Source organism: Aristolochia californica, unplaced genomic scaffold, assembly GCF_029961685.1.
Source record: "Aristolochia californica isolate CCGP_79_NKW_82.1479 unplaced genomic scaffold, dmAriCali1.0.hap1 SCAF_15, whole genome shotgun sequence".
Lineage (NCBI taxonomy): Eukaryota > Viridiplantae > Streptophyta > Magnoliopsida > Piperales > Aristolochiaceae > Aristolochia > Aristolochia californica.
The window spans coordinates 5,608,723-5,624,388 of NW_027181826.1; the positions used below are offsets into that span (position 1 = coordinate 5,608,723).

At 38.5% G+C, this 15,666-nt stretch overlaps 1 protein-coding gene across 4 annotated transcripts; it reads right to left on the minus strand.

Annotated features, from left to right (window-relative positions):
• Window positions 1-3,945: 3,945 nt before the first annotated feature.
• Window positions 3,946-14,556, minus strand: LOC137951055 (eukaryotic translation initiation factor 4G-like). 4 transcript variants are annotated; one of them, XM_068797615.1, is made up of 10 exons: window positions 14,423-14,556; window positions 13,193-13,440; window positions 12,913-13,049; window positions 12,653-12,790; window positions 12,315-12,379; window positions 10,955-11,011; window positions 8,117-9,406; window positions 4,706-7,935; window positions 4,405-4,602; window positions 3,946-4,312 (listed from the first exon to the last, which is right to left on the minus strand). In XM_068797615.1, exons 2-10 carry the CDS (start codon window positions 13,366-13,368, stop codon window positions 3,982-3,984), a joined length of 5,622 nt encoding a protein of 1,873 aa, XP_068653716.1. In that variant the 5' UTR covers window positions 13,369-13,440; window positions 14,423-14,556; the 3' UTR covers window positions 3,946-3,981. The 4 variants fall into 4 exon arrangements, with proteins under 4 accessions (XP_068653716.1, XP_068653712.1, XP_068653714.1 ...); XM_068797611.1 differs by having other exon boundaries at window positions 4,706-7,938; XM_068797613.1 differs by having other exon boundaries at window positions 4,706-7,938; window positions 13,193-13,495.
• Between the last annotated feature and the right edge of the window lie 1,110 nt (window positions 14,557-15,666).

The window sequence follows — 15,666 nt, forward strand, 5'->3', positions numbered from 1 at the left end:
GGGCTACAGCTATGGAGACTGCTTTCGATATAGATTTCCAACGACGACAAACTGGTTCTGATTAATCGATCGGAAGCTCTGATACCATATAGAATATAGGAATGAAGAATAATATTATCATGATTATTATTGATAAATTTTAAACTATTTATAGAATTACACAGAGAGATTGTAGGTTATTAGGACTCTACAATCTGAGTCTATCTCTAATTCAAACACTAGTTATCTTTATCTCTATCATTATCTGTATATCTATCACTATGTTTATTTCTATCTCTATCAGTTTCTGGATTTTCTTCGAGCCATTTACGTCTCCTCACCTCTTAAGAAGATTATTTCACAATGTAAAAGAAACCAAATGTAAGCATCAATTGAGTAATATTTTGGGAAGAAAACCAGAGACTGGGTGGCCCAACATGGTACAGAACAACAACTGCTATCATGGAGACAGTATCATGCTTTTTGAGATTTTGGATGACAGGAATTTTTTAGTGGTAGAAATAGAATTTGAATAAATGCATACTGATACAAAGCTCAAGTCACAATGATCAAAACCAAAATGAAGGGCTTCAGTAAAAAGAATAAAAAATAAAAAAAATTATAAGGTAAGTCACAAGTAGAGACTAATAAAGGGAGATGTCCCATGAAATTTTCATGGCATCGTTTCACAAGCAACCTCCGAAACACTATGCAATAGTAGAGTCATACTTCAACCTTCCAAGATTTGGAAAAGGGCTTCAATGGGTTCCATTGCAGAAAAGGTTGATCTACAAAAACATTCTCAGACATATCATAGAAGACATTATGGGAACGCAACCATTTTTACCTACTTCATTCCAATTTTGGAGAATTTCTCTTGGAGAGTTTGTGGTGCTAAGAAGAAGAAGAAGCGCATCAAAGACATACAACAATCAGATCGGTTGCTTTGATACCACTGTTGGGTTGAGCCCAGTTCTTTCCCAAAATTAATAGCCTCTTAAGAGGCCTATTGCTCAACTTTATAACCCAATTAATCTTCTTTACACTTTTCAAGCTTACACAACATTCTACCTCACATCCAAACTTACACAACGGGCCTGTAATATGTCCACAACACACAAACTACCAGATTCACACCTCATGGAACTCACACAAAAATATAAAAAAATAACCTAGAGAGCACACACTAAGCCTCAGCCTATGCACACAACATGCTTTGATAATCAACTAGTCATGTATAAACTGAAGAGAAATATGAAATTTCTAATATAAGCTAACATCCTTAATTTTAACAATCCCAACTCAATACCCAATTAATCAAGCACAACTTAAGAGAACCTGAAATTTCAGAAAACTTAACCATACTTAATTTATTTCAGGCCCTCAATTTCAGAAATCTCTGGAGATGTAATTTGTCGGGTTTTATGTTTTGATGTTTGGTTTGTTTTATTGGTTTGAGGAATACAGGTAGAGGACAGGAAGATGATTTGAGGTAGTCATGGTATCTGAAGTTCGTGATGATTCGAGGTGCATACTCTTCTTCTAATTTCTTGGTTCTTCGACGAGTTTATCTCTTTTTTGTTTGATTGATTTGTTCTCGCATTTCTCTGAGTTAAGTGATTTACTGGTTTGGATTTGTATTTTAGTGTAGCGTATGCAAATGTTGTTTAGCTAAGTCTAGCTTCTTTTATGTTCTTCCTTCTAAGTACATGTTTGATTGTTTTGTCACTGAGTGGGGGAAGGGGCATGATCCATATTCACGGATGGTCTTGAATATATTTGTTGGCCTCTTTGTTTAAGAGAATCACCTTTTACAATCAAAAGTATGCCTCTATTGATTGCTTTCCAGAGTGCTTGGGCCTCTGCTTGCTGAAATTAGCACATTTTAGCAGGGCATATAAAGTTGTAGATGAGGGGTCTCCTTCTGGTTTTCAAAATGAGTGCAGGTTTTTCAAGAAAAAAGTGCTGGCTTGTGAAAACTACCATGGAAACCATGGGCCAAATTAATATATGTAAGCCATGATGAGAAGCTGACTGAATCTTTTTAGGTGGATAGATCTGTTTGTCACAAATTGCTGCCTAAATTTGAATGCATTGTAAATAGTGACCACTCATACAAGGAATTACCATGGTAGGAAAGACAAATTATTCAACCTGCAAATAATATTGGTATAACGGGGCCTCTGAATTAAGATGAATGTCAGCTAATTTTGTCCAACCATGAAACAATTGCAGTAAAAGAGATGGCAAAGTTAACTGAGGCCCAAGATCTCCGACTCCAAAAGCTCCCCAACATGGGCCACGTCCTCCTTCAAGACTGAATTGCACAGAGGTGCGTCATATTGCAGCTGTCCTTTTTCAGGAATCAACATTTCATTTCTATGAGGACGAGTTATGCCAGGCAGTTGCACAGAATAAACTTCGTTAGTTGGTCTTCTCTTCTCCTCTTGGCTCCTGTATATGTAAATAGCATGTCCAGTCATAGCAATAGCATATAGAGTTAAAGAATGGAAGTGTTTAAATGGTTTGAGTTGTTCTCTTGTATAGTTTGTCATTGAACTGTCAAATATGTCTACCCACAAAGTACAGTCCAACCAGTTTTGGTATGGGTAGATTTCTTTCCCCGTAGTTATTTGTAATCATAAACTTGCTATCCTGTATTTGCCATAAGATTGTTTATTCTCATGATTTTCTTTCATATTTTTTGTTAAAATTGGATAGGCAATGCCCCCATGATTTAAGGTGATATAGTACTTTGGCTTTTCGTGAAAATCCAGACTTGCTCTTGATGTCGAGCCCATTGAATTTCCTGACTTTTCGGAGGGTGCTGGTTTTCGTTTTAGAGTCCACGATTCCGGCTTCCTTCTTCTTGATGCTCAGAGTGAGTCGGCTACCCTTGCTTCCGTTTTGGAGAGGATTTCTTGTGGTAATTAAAATATTATTAAATCAATTATTTTAGTTTAATTAACCTATTTTTATAATTAATAAAATTAATAATTTTAAATTTAACAAAAAATATTATTAATTAATAATATGTAAAAATATATAGTGGGTTAAAGTTAATATTTGATTAATTTTTCTTGTTTAATCATTCCTTTTTATGTTAAAGTATATCAAATATTATTAATAAATTAATAACTAAACCTATTATATTCGTTTATGCTATTTTTAGCGTTATTTATTTTTTTTATAATTAATCATGTACATAGTTAATTGGCTCACGTAATTACTGTATTAATGTACAATGAACTACAATCATTAAATAATATAATATCTAATTTAATTAATTAATATATTAATATATTTTAATCATACATTAAATTACTTATTCATATAATAATTATATTTATTTTACCAAATTTTGATTTACATATTATGTTTTAATTAAGTATACTATTACAAGTTACTCATTCTTTTTTTTTATATATATTTTTCTTATTTTGGGGCACTAACACCAAAAATTGTTTTCCAATGCATATGAACTCATCCACACTGACACCAAGTTTGAAGATGAAACTCATGTAGATGAATGAAATGAATTTAAAACAGGAGATAAAAATAAACTTTAAAATTTAAGTTTGTTGACTAACCCCATCTAAATCATCATTAGGTGTCCCCGTCCCAGACCTAGTCCGAATCACATGGAAAGTTTTTTTTTTTCTGCAACACATAAAGAGCAACCAATTGCTGTAAATGATATATTTGCTCCCAAAAGTCAGATTATAGAATTTAAACAAACTGCAAAAAACCAATAAATGATATGTTAGTTCTTCAAATTAGACTGTTTTTCCTATTCTCCGAAGAGCCCTCAATAGAAGGATGCCCGTGGCTATGGGAAGGTACCAAAACTGCTCAACTGAAGTGTAAAACAGAAGGGAAGCAAGATATTATCAATATATAAGAGACTAGAACAAAATAATACTTTATAAGATTGCAGTAACAAAAAGCAATAGCCGAAAGACTAACCCTGCTTTCTTATGCCATACATTGCACCCTCTCCATCTAAATAAATGCATTTAATTTACGTGCTTTGAGGAGATCTGGTGGTCGAAAATCTTCCAGCTGCAGATTGGAACCCGCCCGAATATCCATTAGACCAGGATCCCCTCTCTCATGTCGTAGCATCTTAATAAGGCTAGCGAGAACATCTGCTGCAAGACCACTTTGTAGAAGGCTTCCTGGCTCCTCACCCCCTCCATGTATTAATCTTTCAATTTCAGCAAGTGGAACCACATTTTCTAAGACTACTTTACCAAAGATCCGGCCAAGGTATTCTGCTGCCTTCGGCGAATCAGTAACTGTATCCTCCAAAGTAGAGAGAACTGATTCAAAACTGACAAAACATACAGAGAGAAACAAATGAGAACAAATGAAACCACTAGAACTGAAACAGTAAATCACACAAAAAATGATACTGTTTGTTACCCTTTCATAAGCTGAGCTTCACTTAGCAAACAATCTCGAGATTTGCAGAGATCAACAAGAAGCTTCGCCAAAAGATCTCTATCAATGTCATTCTTCCTGTCAAAAGAATCTGTTACCCATAGCATGACCATGCTAGGGTAAAATTTTGGTGATTTCAAGTCCTTAATGCATAAACGGACCTTTTCCTCATTCCTAGCACTGAGAACCAAAACAAAACATTTGTTGGCATGACTTCGAAGTTAAAATTATAAATAATAAAAAATAATAATAATTGCATAACATAACACAGGATCTTTGTTACCTATAGAATTCTCTAATAGTTGCAATGGACGTTTCTTGCAACTTGTCTTCAGATATTTCAGATTCCAAAGCAGTTTGAGCCCCAGAAAGTCGCCCTTGCACATTACCCAAAGCAGGTGAAGTTGGCCAGGACCTATCAATTGCACGATCAGGACTCCTCAAATCCTTGTTCCCAAAAGATAGATTCCTATCATGAGAGCTTGACTGATCAAATGCAGGTGGATTCATAAACCTGTCAGGAGCAACTCTCAGCATGGGTTCTTCCCATGAACTATAATGGTGATCTGATGCAGAGGTATAACCATTTGGACCTGAGCCCATCCTTCTGTGATCCCCAGTGCCAGGATAAAGCTCAGGAGAAGGAACATTTGACATAATTGGCTGCTGTCCACGACTAGACAGCCGTTTTCCAAGGCCACCTTGAGGACCAAGAGTTAAAGAGTCATCATCCATGGGCCTTTGAGTCAATGGAACAGAGAGTGTCCTCTCAAAAGGAGACCTTTCCTCAAAACGGGCATCCTGTGCCCCATATCCACGAAATTGACTTGGAAATCCACGCCCACTGAGCTGTTGGGAACCTGATGAAGATAATTGGTTGGATCCTCGAGGACCATAATCCATAGGTTGCTGACCTCTCCGTGCTGATGAGCCCATGCTAGGCCCACGAGACAACCTACTTGTTTGCAATTGGCGTTCTTGGGCTGCATCCCTGTGAACTTCCTCAATCTTTTTTGGCCCATCAATTTTCCGCCTCAGCTGCCATTTATTCTTCCTCAACTCCATAGCATCTTTCAACATGAATCTTACCCTTGATGATAGCATTTGATTGGTAGATAGCTGGGACATCATTTCAAAATAGGCATCCATATGTTCTTTAGCTTTGGGATGATCTATCATCTCACCAATAGTAGTCATCAACTTACAGAGAGCCTCCACATCTTCCTCATCAGGATTTTGATATTGACCAAGCAACTTCTTGATACATTCATGCATAATCCTCTCGGTCAACATCTTCTTCTTGTATAGCTCACCAATTAACCTGATATTCCCTAGCATCCTTCTCCTTGCTTGGACTTTCTTTACCTCTCTTTCCTCTTCAGTCTGTTTAATCTCTCCATCCTCCTCAATTCTGTTAGCTTCGGCCTGCTCTCTCTCTCCACGCTCGAATTCCTCCTGACATTTATTCAGAAGAACTCGTTTGAAAGTGATCTTCTCATTGTCCTCATTAAAATCAGGTAACTCACCAGCAAGATGGAAACAAAAGTCAGCATACATCTCACAGAAAGTAGGCTCCGTTAAAGCTTTATCAAAAATCTGTGAGATGACCCCAGTTAGAGTCATAGCATTATCAATATTGACCACTTTAACTTGCTCAAAAAGTTTGTCAAAGTTCTGTGGTGTAAGCTTATTAAGAATGCCTTTCAATTGTCTTTGTTTTGCCTCTTCCTCATCAGATACTTTACCAACTTCATACTTCTTTTCTGCTTTGTGCATCACCTGCAAAGGAGTTTGAGGAGAAGGAATCAAGCCCTTCTGGAACCCAGTAGCACGCTGCCACCAATCAGTATCAGGGTTATTCCGATGCATCCCTCCCTGAGGGGTCAACAATGGTCCTGAAAGCATACCACCAATGTATTGACCTGTTGGTTGTCCACGTGGGTTCCTTAAGACCCCATTATTAACACCTTGCCCAGGTCTAAAGTTTACAGCAGCCACATGAATTCCAGGAGTAAATGGACTAGGGGATTTGCTCCATTTGTCATCATCTGCAATTCCTCCACATCTGTCAACTCGAGATCCTCCACTGGATCGATCAAGTACTCTCCCAGAATTCGGGTATGAATCTCTGTCAACAAGAGTAGACCCACTCACTAGTCCATTCATTAGGGCATCAGCTACATCAGGTTCAATGTCAAAACCTGCTGGAAGTTCAACACATTGTTTTGAAATTGTCAAGAGGAAATCTCGGGAGTACTTCAACATCCCACTTCTATATTTGTCAAGATGCTTCCTAGCACCCAGAGCATGTTCTTCATTTTCTGAACCTTTGAGTTCTGGTGTAGAGATTGCTGCATCCTCCCAGTCATCAAGTTCACCCTTACTCTGTCCATCTTCCTCACCACGGATGGGATCCTTATCATCTGGAGACACCTTATCAGACTCATTGACAGATGAATACTCTAGGCTTTCTTGGGTAACAGCACTGTTTTGGTGCGGTTTCTCCTCTGGACCCTTAAACGCATTGTAAAGATCGAATGTAGACCCAGCAGCATCAGCTTTCATAAGTAGTTCCCTTCTCTTTTTCTTCTTTACTGGGGTGCCTTTTGGTCGGTTGTTTTCCAAAGATGTCTGATGTCCTGGAACAGAGAAAGATCTTGGCCCAGTTGTTGTGTTTTTCATTTCAGATGAAACAGGAGGTGGCCCAAGCTGATCTGCCATGGCAATTTCTTGACCTGAAGCTCCTTTTTCATGTACTACCTTAGTGGCAGCTTCCAAAGAAATGCTATCAGTTTTATCTCCACGAGTATCTATATATGAAAGACTAGCAGTTTCATTGTTGGTGGTACTTGATGATGTAGGTGCAGACATAACTAAATTATCCAATGTTCTTCTTTCTTTGGAACTAAAGTCCACTTGCTCAACATCTTTATCACTCTGCTCAGTTTCTTTGATGTTTGACTCACCATGAACTTCCATCTTGTGATTTTCTATTGGCAGCAGCTCAGCAAGTGATGCAAGTTCTGGTAGTTTTGCACCTTCAAGATATTCTAAAACAGTTGAAGTACTATAAACAGCTTTATTAGGAGCACCAGCCAAATTTTTACATGCATCCATCACAACACCAGAAAGATTTGATGGTTCACAGGAATCTCCCTCCCCAACCTGAACTTCATTGGTCTCTGTTTCTGATGCACGATTGCATGAGTCTAAATCTTGTGAAGTTTCCACAGCTGCTTCAATATTACCTCCAGAGGTTTCTGCACTATAAAGAGTTGGATAGACTTCTGCTTTTATCTGCCCTACTTCAGAAGATATGGTATCTTCTGAAGTAAGAGAATGGGTACAAGACTCCGAAGTGGATGATTCAACACTAATTGAAGGACCTTCCACATTATCATCACTTTTAGAAACTTCCTTACTGTTTACATCCGTAATGGTGCTGATACCACTATCATCTGAACCCTCCCACGAAGATGATTTCAAGCTTTCTCCAGATTTAGGGAGGTCTGCCTGCTACACATAATACAACTTCACATTTTAGTTAAAAGATAAAAATAATAAAAATTCCCCGAATTGCTAAAAGTAAAAAAATAAGTACATGCTAATGTATCATGAAAAGGTAAACCAAATAAATTCCCATATCACTAGATTCCCAAGTTTTGCATTACGCATTATGCACAACATTTTCTACCTGATGGGGATCCTTTCTGCTTGTCTTTTCCTGCTGATCCTTCAGGGACTCTGACCTTCCTTGATGTTCTTTGCTTCTGCCTTCCATGTTGGCCACGCTAGATGCAGACCCATCAACAAATCTTAACTGGTCTTTGGATTTTTCAGGATCTACCTCATTGCTCATTAACTGCCGAGAAAGATTGGATTCCACCAGCGTATTCTGTGGTTTAAACAACTCACCCTTGTTAGGAGGTGCACTAATAGTCACAGATGAGATTCCGGTCACCATCTCTGAAAATGAACCTACAGCTGGCTTGACTGACACCTGCACTGAAGCTGCAGGGATAGAATCTGATGCTTGGCCACTTTGCACTTTTACAGGTTCAGAATTCCCATGCCCCAGCAGCCCAGACTTACTTAGAGGTATGGAATTGAGAGTAGAGGCATTCATAAAAGATACTGTCTGTCCACCCTGGCCCACAGGATATGTATATCTTGACGCTGCTGTACTGGGAGTCATCTGAGTGCTTGTTATAGGAAATGAAGAGGGAGTTTGAAAGAAGATTGGAGAAGAATTATAACTAGGTTGTGTGGAACCATAAAAATTTATTTGAGCAGGAGAAAAAGATGGGATTGGCTGAGATTGGGATGGAGCACTTGGGTGAGACCTAGCACCTGAAGATCCACTTTCCAAATACAAGTCTGCCCTCTTGTCAAGCCTCAGCTCCTCGTGAGTCTCAGGATGTGTTATCTTCACAGTAGTTTTGCGGGGACCAGCATATTTCCCAGGTTGTTGGGAAGAGAACTGTGATGGCATTGCCATTCCCAAGTTGCTTAGTCGTTGACCCAGTTGATGGCTCATTTGAGGTGGAAAGCCAAGACCTTGGGCCTGGTGCATCATTCCTTGAGTTTGCAGAGGGTGAGACTGGAGACCTGAGACAAAAACTGGTGCTTGAACTTGGGTAGTATTTCCAACTGATAATGGCATTGGCATTTGAAGTGAACTGGCAGTCACACCTTGAGGGTGGATCTGCCCAGTGGGGCCACCAAATTGCACTGCAACTTGCGGTTGCTGATATGGCATCGCCATGGACATACCAGGAATAGGATGTACAGAAGTCTTTTGACTTGTTGGAACAGGAGGAATACTTCCAGGAATTTGTACATGTGCATCTCTTGCCTGGTTTGATGGATGAGATTCGGTAGGGGTAGATTGGTCAACACCGCCCAGATTATTCTGTGGTAGTTGCTGCTTAGGTGTAGCAGGGATTGGCACTGTGGGCCCAGTTCTCAAGAAATCATGTCGAGCCTGCAGAAGGAATTTCTTAGTTCTCAACAACAATCAAATTTTAATTAAAACAGTCTTATCTCAATATTATAATCATAAATACACACTCAAGAAAGCAAATGATAGGTGTAATTACTTGGGGAAAGAAGCAGATAACTTAAACAAAAAAAAGCCAGATTCATTAAAATTCTTATGCCCAAAAAATTTTAAATCTTACTTTCAGTAATGCCAGAGCATAACCAAGAAGACATATGCAGACAATAGAACAGGAAAAAGGGTCCACCAAACACCAAACAGGAAAAGACATGAATATCAATCTTTTCTTTTCCTCTAAGAAAATGGTAATTTCATATTAATATTAAAATTCTGTTTAGTTAGGTTTGTATCTCTCTCTCTCAGTAATATACTTTCACACTTTTCCTCAAAAAAAATATATATATTAATATTAAAATATTAAAATTGCTAAATTGAGCAATAAAGCATTAGTAATTCACCATTGTAAAAAAAACTTTATTTAAATAAGTATGCATTTTCAAAAAAAAAAAAAAAAAAGTGAGCATCATCCAACAAGTTAGAAGGAAAGTTTAATCATCCCAACCTAAAAATAGAATAATTTTTAGAACATTCTGCAGTTATCTCAGCCCATGCTATACTGAGGACAAGTTGACATACTTTTGCACTTGGAGAACAAGTTATCTGTACACTTCGATAATGACTTTCTCAGTAAGAAGAGGTTGCACGCTCTGAAAGAAAGTTTAATAATCCCTTTTCTTTTTTCTTTCTTTTTTGAGAAAGAGATGAATTCATTAAACAAAAACAAGATTAGGCTGGTCTCCCCCTTACAAGAGGAGCATGGAGGGAGGCCCCCTGCTTAGCACAACCGTCTGCAACAGAACTTGCAGATCGGGGAACAACGTATAGAACATTCTGCAGTTATTTCAGCCCTCAACACACTGAGGATAAGTTAACATACTTTGCACTTGGGAGAACAAATTATCTGTATACTTGGACATTGGCTTTCTCAATATGAAGAGATTAATATTCCAAGAAATACCCCATCCATCAGTTTTGTCATATCTGTTAGCCAATTCAAAATTTGAGAAGCTAAAAAGTAAGAGTGAATCTTGATAATCTGCTGTTTATTTTCTCCCTACAGCAAAGTTTGTTATCCATAAAATTTAACATTTTTTTAAAGTATCCATAAGACTTTATATAGTTTCCAGTTTCTCAGGTATTTATGCTTCATATGTTTCAAGCTTATCATGCATGAAGTTATCCATGACACCATGATAGTAAGCAGAACCCAAATGGTCATATCATTGATACTTTGGCCCTTGTTGGTGGGACAACCTTGTATCATCCCTAAACCTAAAGAACATGACTTGACAAATGTCACAGAATGAGAATAGTGTTTACACAGCAGAACAAGCTTGGGAGCTGCAGTAAGGAGAAAGAATCATAGAAAAGTAAAATTATTTAGAAACAGATGATACATTAGGCTTCATAAATGAGTGTGTGTGTGTGTATGTGTGTGTGTGTGTGTGTGTGAGAGAGAGAGAGAGAGAGGACCTGATCAAGCTTCTGCTCGACCAGATTAGGCGGGGCAGAGCTAGTCCGGGCAGGTATCTACAAAACATAGAGCCTTATCAAAGCAAGTAAATAAATATGTGACAGAAACAGTGGATCAGCCATGAACCATTGATAAGACACCAGAATAGTGTAAAAAAACAAAAAACTAAATGTACATGAAGAAGTAATGTTTAGATGCGCAGTCAAATTCTTGTAAGGAACAAGGCAGTAGTAAGAGACCATAGAGCATGCTCACATAGGAATCTCTAGCTTCCTACGCACCCAAGAATCAAGTGCAGCAGATGCAGTGTTTGTGTTCCCAACCTCACTATATGGATCCCTTCATCAGTAAATATAAGCAAGAGGTGCTTAGGATACTCAAAAAGTTAACCCCGGATCTAGTTCATAGCAGAGGAAGTGAGAAGTGAATGAAAGAGCTGCTTGATTGACTAAAACTGCTATTAATGATATTGAACAATTTGAGCCTTCGTACTTAGTCTTAGTTCCTTAGCAGATCTTAGTGTGAGCCTTGTAAGGACATTGTTTCCACTACCTCTTGTACTTAGTCCCATGTTCTTAGATCAGCCAATTCGGCTGCTGATTCATGTACTAAATTGGGTCCCTCCCTGCAATCTCTTGTTGTTAGGGGAGACCTCCCTTAATGTATTCTTTTGCTTTTCTTCGTAATAAAATCAGCACCGTTTAAAAAAAAATAAAATAAATTGAGCCTTGGTTATGGCCACCCTTCAAAATAAGCTAAGAATACTAGATATTTGCTCCTCCCTTGATGTACCTTACAGGCACACACTAAGATCTGCTAACATCATATCTGATTCACCAGCTAAGAATGGAGGTATCTCGCCATTTGGTAATGGTAAGAGGTCCCTTTCCCTTGGACCCAAGGGTTGAGGATCTCCTATCCCTCCCTCTGTGCAATTTTTTATAATTTCATGTAAAAGTACCATAAATAATTTTTTTATAACTCATAACAATTAAAATAATAGTGAATTGGGCCTTTGGCTCCATAGCCACATTGGGGGGGAGGTCTTGGCTTCAAGTCTCACTGGGAAAGCAATCAAAATTCAACAAAATCAATAATAATATAATGTTCATTTTCATCGATAATAATAATAATAATAATAATAATAATAACAACAACAATAACAATAAAATAAAATTGAGCAATGCAATGTCAGGCCTAGCTTTAAGGGGCCATTGGGGAGATGTTTTGACTTTGAAGGTGATATAATGTATCCTTTCCTCGTGTTGGGCTTGTATCTCCTCAACCAAAGCACAAGCCAAAAGATAAAAAAGAAAAAGCAGTAAAAAATCTTCTGGAAAAGTTATTGCTAAAGCATACCTGCATTCCATTTACAAAACCAGGACTAATGCTTCCAAACTGCAGAGGAAAGCCCTTCTGTTCATCTAATGGGAAAGGTGATAGCACTACTATCAGTACAAGAAGTTCAAAAAACAAAAGAACTGCTATCTTTAAGAAAACAAAGATAATAACAGAAGAAACTAGATAATACATGATTCCAACCATGCTGATACCAGATCACGGACATGAGACAAAAAACAATAACATAAGCAGACAGAAGGAGTAGTCAGTCAAAAAATGGTTCACATACATAATGTGATACCTCAAGCAAACAAATAAGATAAGCTAAAAATAAACAAGAAAGAAATTATAATTACCTTTAGATGGTGTCTTAAGAGATTGTGAGTGATTTAGTCCAGATGTTGACTGAGCTGCTGTGGCCCTTGGAAGTGCCTGGGAACTTTTGAAAGCCGGTGTGCCAATCAGCTTGTCTGCACCAGAAACAGGTTCATGTCCTAGGGACATCCAAAAACAGTAATCAAGATGGCGTTGCCAAATTAAAATTAAAATAACAAACAAATTCTTTTTACAAAAGAATAAATGCACTTTTTTCAATACAATAAACAGATTTTCTTACCCTGCAATGAGGATTGGATATGGGAGTCATTTTGCATGGTATGGGTGACAGATGTGACAGTGTTCTGGTCAGTCTTTGTACTGGGTGTGTGCACCTTAAACTGAGCTCCTTGTACATTACTACCCGACTTCTTAAAACTGGAAAATGGCAAAATAATATCAGCAGGCACACAATACCAAATAGATGGGAGGAAAGAAACCTTGTCTAAATCTTGATATTCTACAGGCAATAATAAAAAGTAAATAAAATAAAAAAGGAAGAGAATTTTTAAAACTAGTACCTTTGATTGGAAGAAAAAGATGTAGAAGAAGAACCAGAAATTGGAGGGGCGGTTGCGGCACCACCGCCCTTCCCACTAGCACCAGAGGAATTCCTTTGGTAGGAGAAGCTACTTGGCCGGCCGTGTTTTCTCAACTGTGCGTCACTTCTATCTGTCCGAAACTGATTGAGGGACATATATCCAAACCCTTGTTAACAGAGCAAGGAGAAGAAACTTCTCAAGCAGTTCTCAGCGTGTTTCATCACCACCTGTCACACCCCAGGGGCAGTTGAGTTCCTTGAGAAGCTTGGAGAAAAACTCACACTGCTATAGTAGAGTTCAAAATAAGAAGAATATATATATATATATACACACACACACACACACACGTATATAACCTTCAAATTAACTACATTAAGATATTGTATGTTGATGTAAAAAGAAAAAAAAAATCAAGAACCGCTGAAATCATTGAATGCGAAACAAACAGAGAAAGATGAGGTGAAACAAGTCATTGAATGATTAATTTAAACAAACAAGAAATTCACTGAGCTTTGATAAGCCTAGACCAGTAACAAGTCCAAATAGAACTCCAATATGCAGTAAGTATTGACTAGCAATTTTTACTAACTCTGAATCCAGAAATCTTTCTGCTTCAAATTCTTGAGATCCCTGGTTAATAATATTACCCAAGTAAAAGTTATACTTAAACTCGTTCTCTAAATGCGGCTGAACTTAAAAAGAAACAAAAAATAAAATAAAAAATAAGCAGCAAAATGGCGACATGAAGCGGGCACTGGCCCCCGCAAAATACCCTAACCACAAACAAAGATGGAAAACTTAATAATGGCATGCAGTGCAGTCGGCTGCATTTGGCTTCTCCAGTTAGGGTACCTAATACTATCATTTTCTAATCCGGGAAAAAAGAAATTCCAAACTTAAACCACATTCCAACATCAGGCTAAAGGGTCGTTCATTCTATCATCCATTTAAATCTAGACAATCGAGTGACAACCGCATCGAATTTCAGTTAAGATCTCGTCTACGATTCCAGGAAACAGCAGCATCCCGAAATAGATGAATCATAAACATACAAAGGATAGATATAACCAGGCTCAGAATCAAACTCCAACGACCGTAGGTTTTTTATTTCTTTTGGCAACTTCAACGAGCGTCCTTGCTCAACTTAGGGTTTGAGATGGCACAAAATCTGAATCATAGAGATAATACAGGTACGAGCGATAGACGTACCAGTAATTCCGAGCTGGTGAAGAATTCCCACGACAGAAAGCTGATGAAACAAAATAAAAATCGAAACTTCGTTCGATTAACATATCAATAGTCTGCACTTTCACAAGGCAAAATGATCTCCCATGGAATTTGGAACGTTCCTTCTACTTGTGGGACGAGAAAGCCCTTACTTTTTTCGTTTTATTATCGAAGACCTTGCTGTCAAGGCTGTGGGGCTAACGAGCACCACAAAGTGCGACTAGGCGAGTCGGGCGAGTCGAGCGAGTCGATGATCTCCCTTGGAATTTGGAACGTCCCTTATTGTGGGACGAGAAAGCCCTTACTTTTTTCGTTTTATTATCGAAGACCTTGCTGTCATGGGGGTTAGTGCACAATGTAAGTGCAGAGGGAAATAAAATACAATAAGGGGGGGTTAGTGCACATGACTCAGGACATGATCTTCATGCGCATTATGCAGTTCATGCCCTGATGTCGTTAGGGGGGTTAGTGCACATGACTCAGGACATGATCTTCATGTGCATTACGCAGTTCATGTCCTGATGTTGTTAGGGGGCGCCAAAATTCATGTCATGTACATAAATATACATGAATCAAGAGTTCATGTCTCAAGAGTACTTTCTGCCCGATTTTAAGAATCATCCACATGACTCTCGCGCGGGCTCTCTCTGGCTCGACTGTCTCGCTCTTTTTTTTTTCATTTCGCTCGTTTCGTTCCCGCACAGACACTCTCGTTCCCGCAGCCCTCTGTCGTCTCCGTAAAGCCCGAGCTCTCTGCTCCCTCTCTCGTCTCCGCCGTCCCTCTCCGGTCTCCCTCTCTACTACCTCCGTCTCTCGCTGCGAGCGTCCTTCCGACGCCCTTCTCCATCTCGAACTCGTTCTCCCTTTGAACCTCTCGCTCGTTTCTCCCTCTCTCTTATCCCTCTTTTCTCTCTGTTTCTTCTCCCTCTTTTCTCCCTTGCGGCATCTCACTCCCTTCTCCCTCTCGCTCATATCTTTTCCCCCAAAATTCCCTCCGATTTCCTACGATTTCCCCTAATTCAGTTTTGGTTTTCTTCGATTTTGACATTGGTCTTCGATTTCTAAATTTCTACTTCGATTCAGCATCGATTTTCCCATTTCGGCTTTGATTTCAGTCGTCGGCTTCGGTTTTCCCCAAATTTCAGAAAGTATGACTAAACCCTAATTTTTTTTCTGATTAAATGAGTGTTGTATTTGATTTAATTTTAGTTACAGTGTCTAATTTG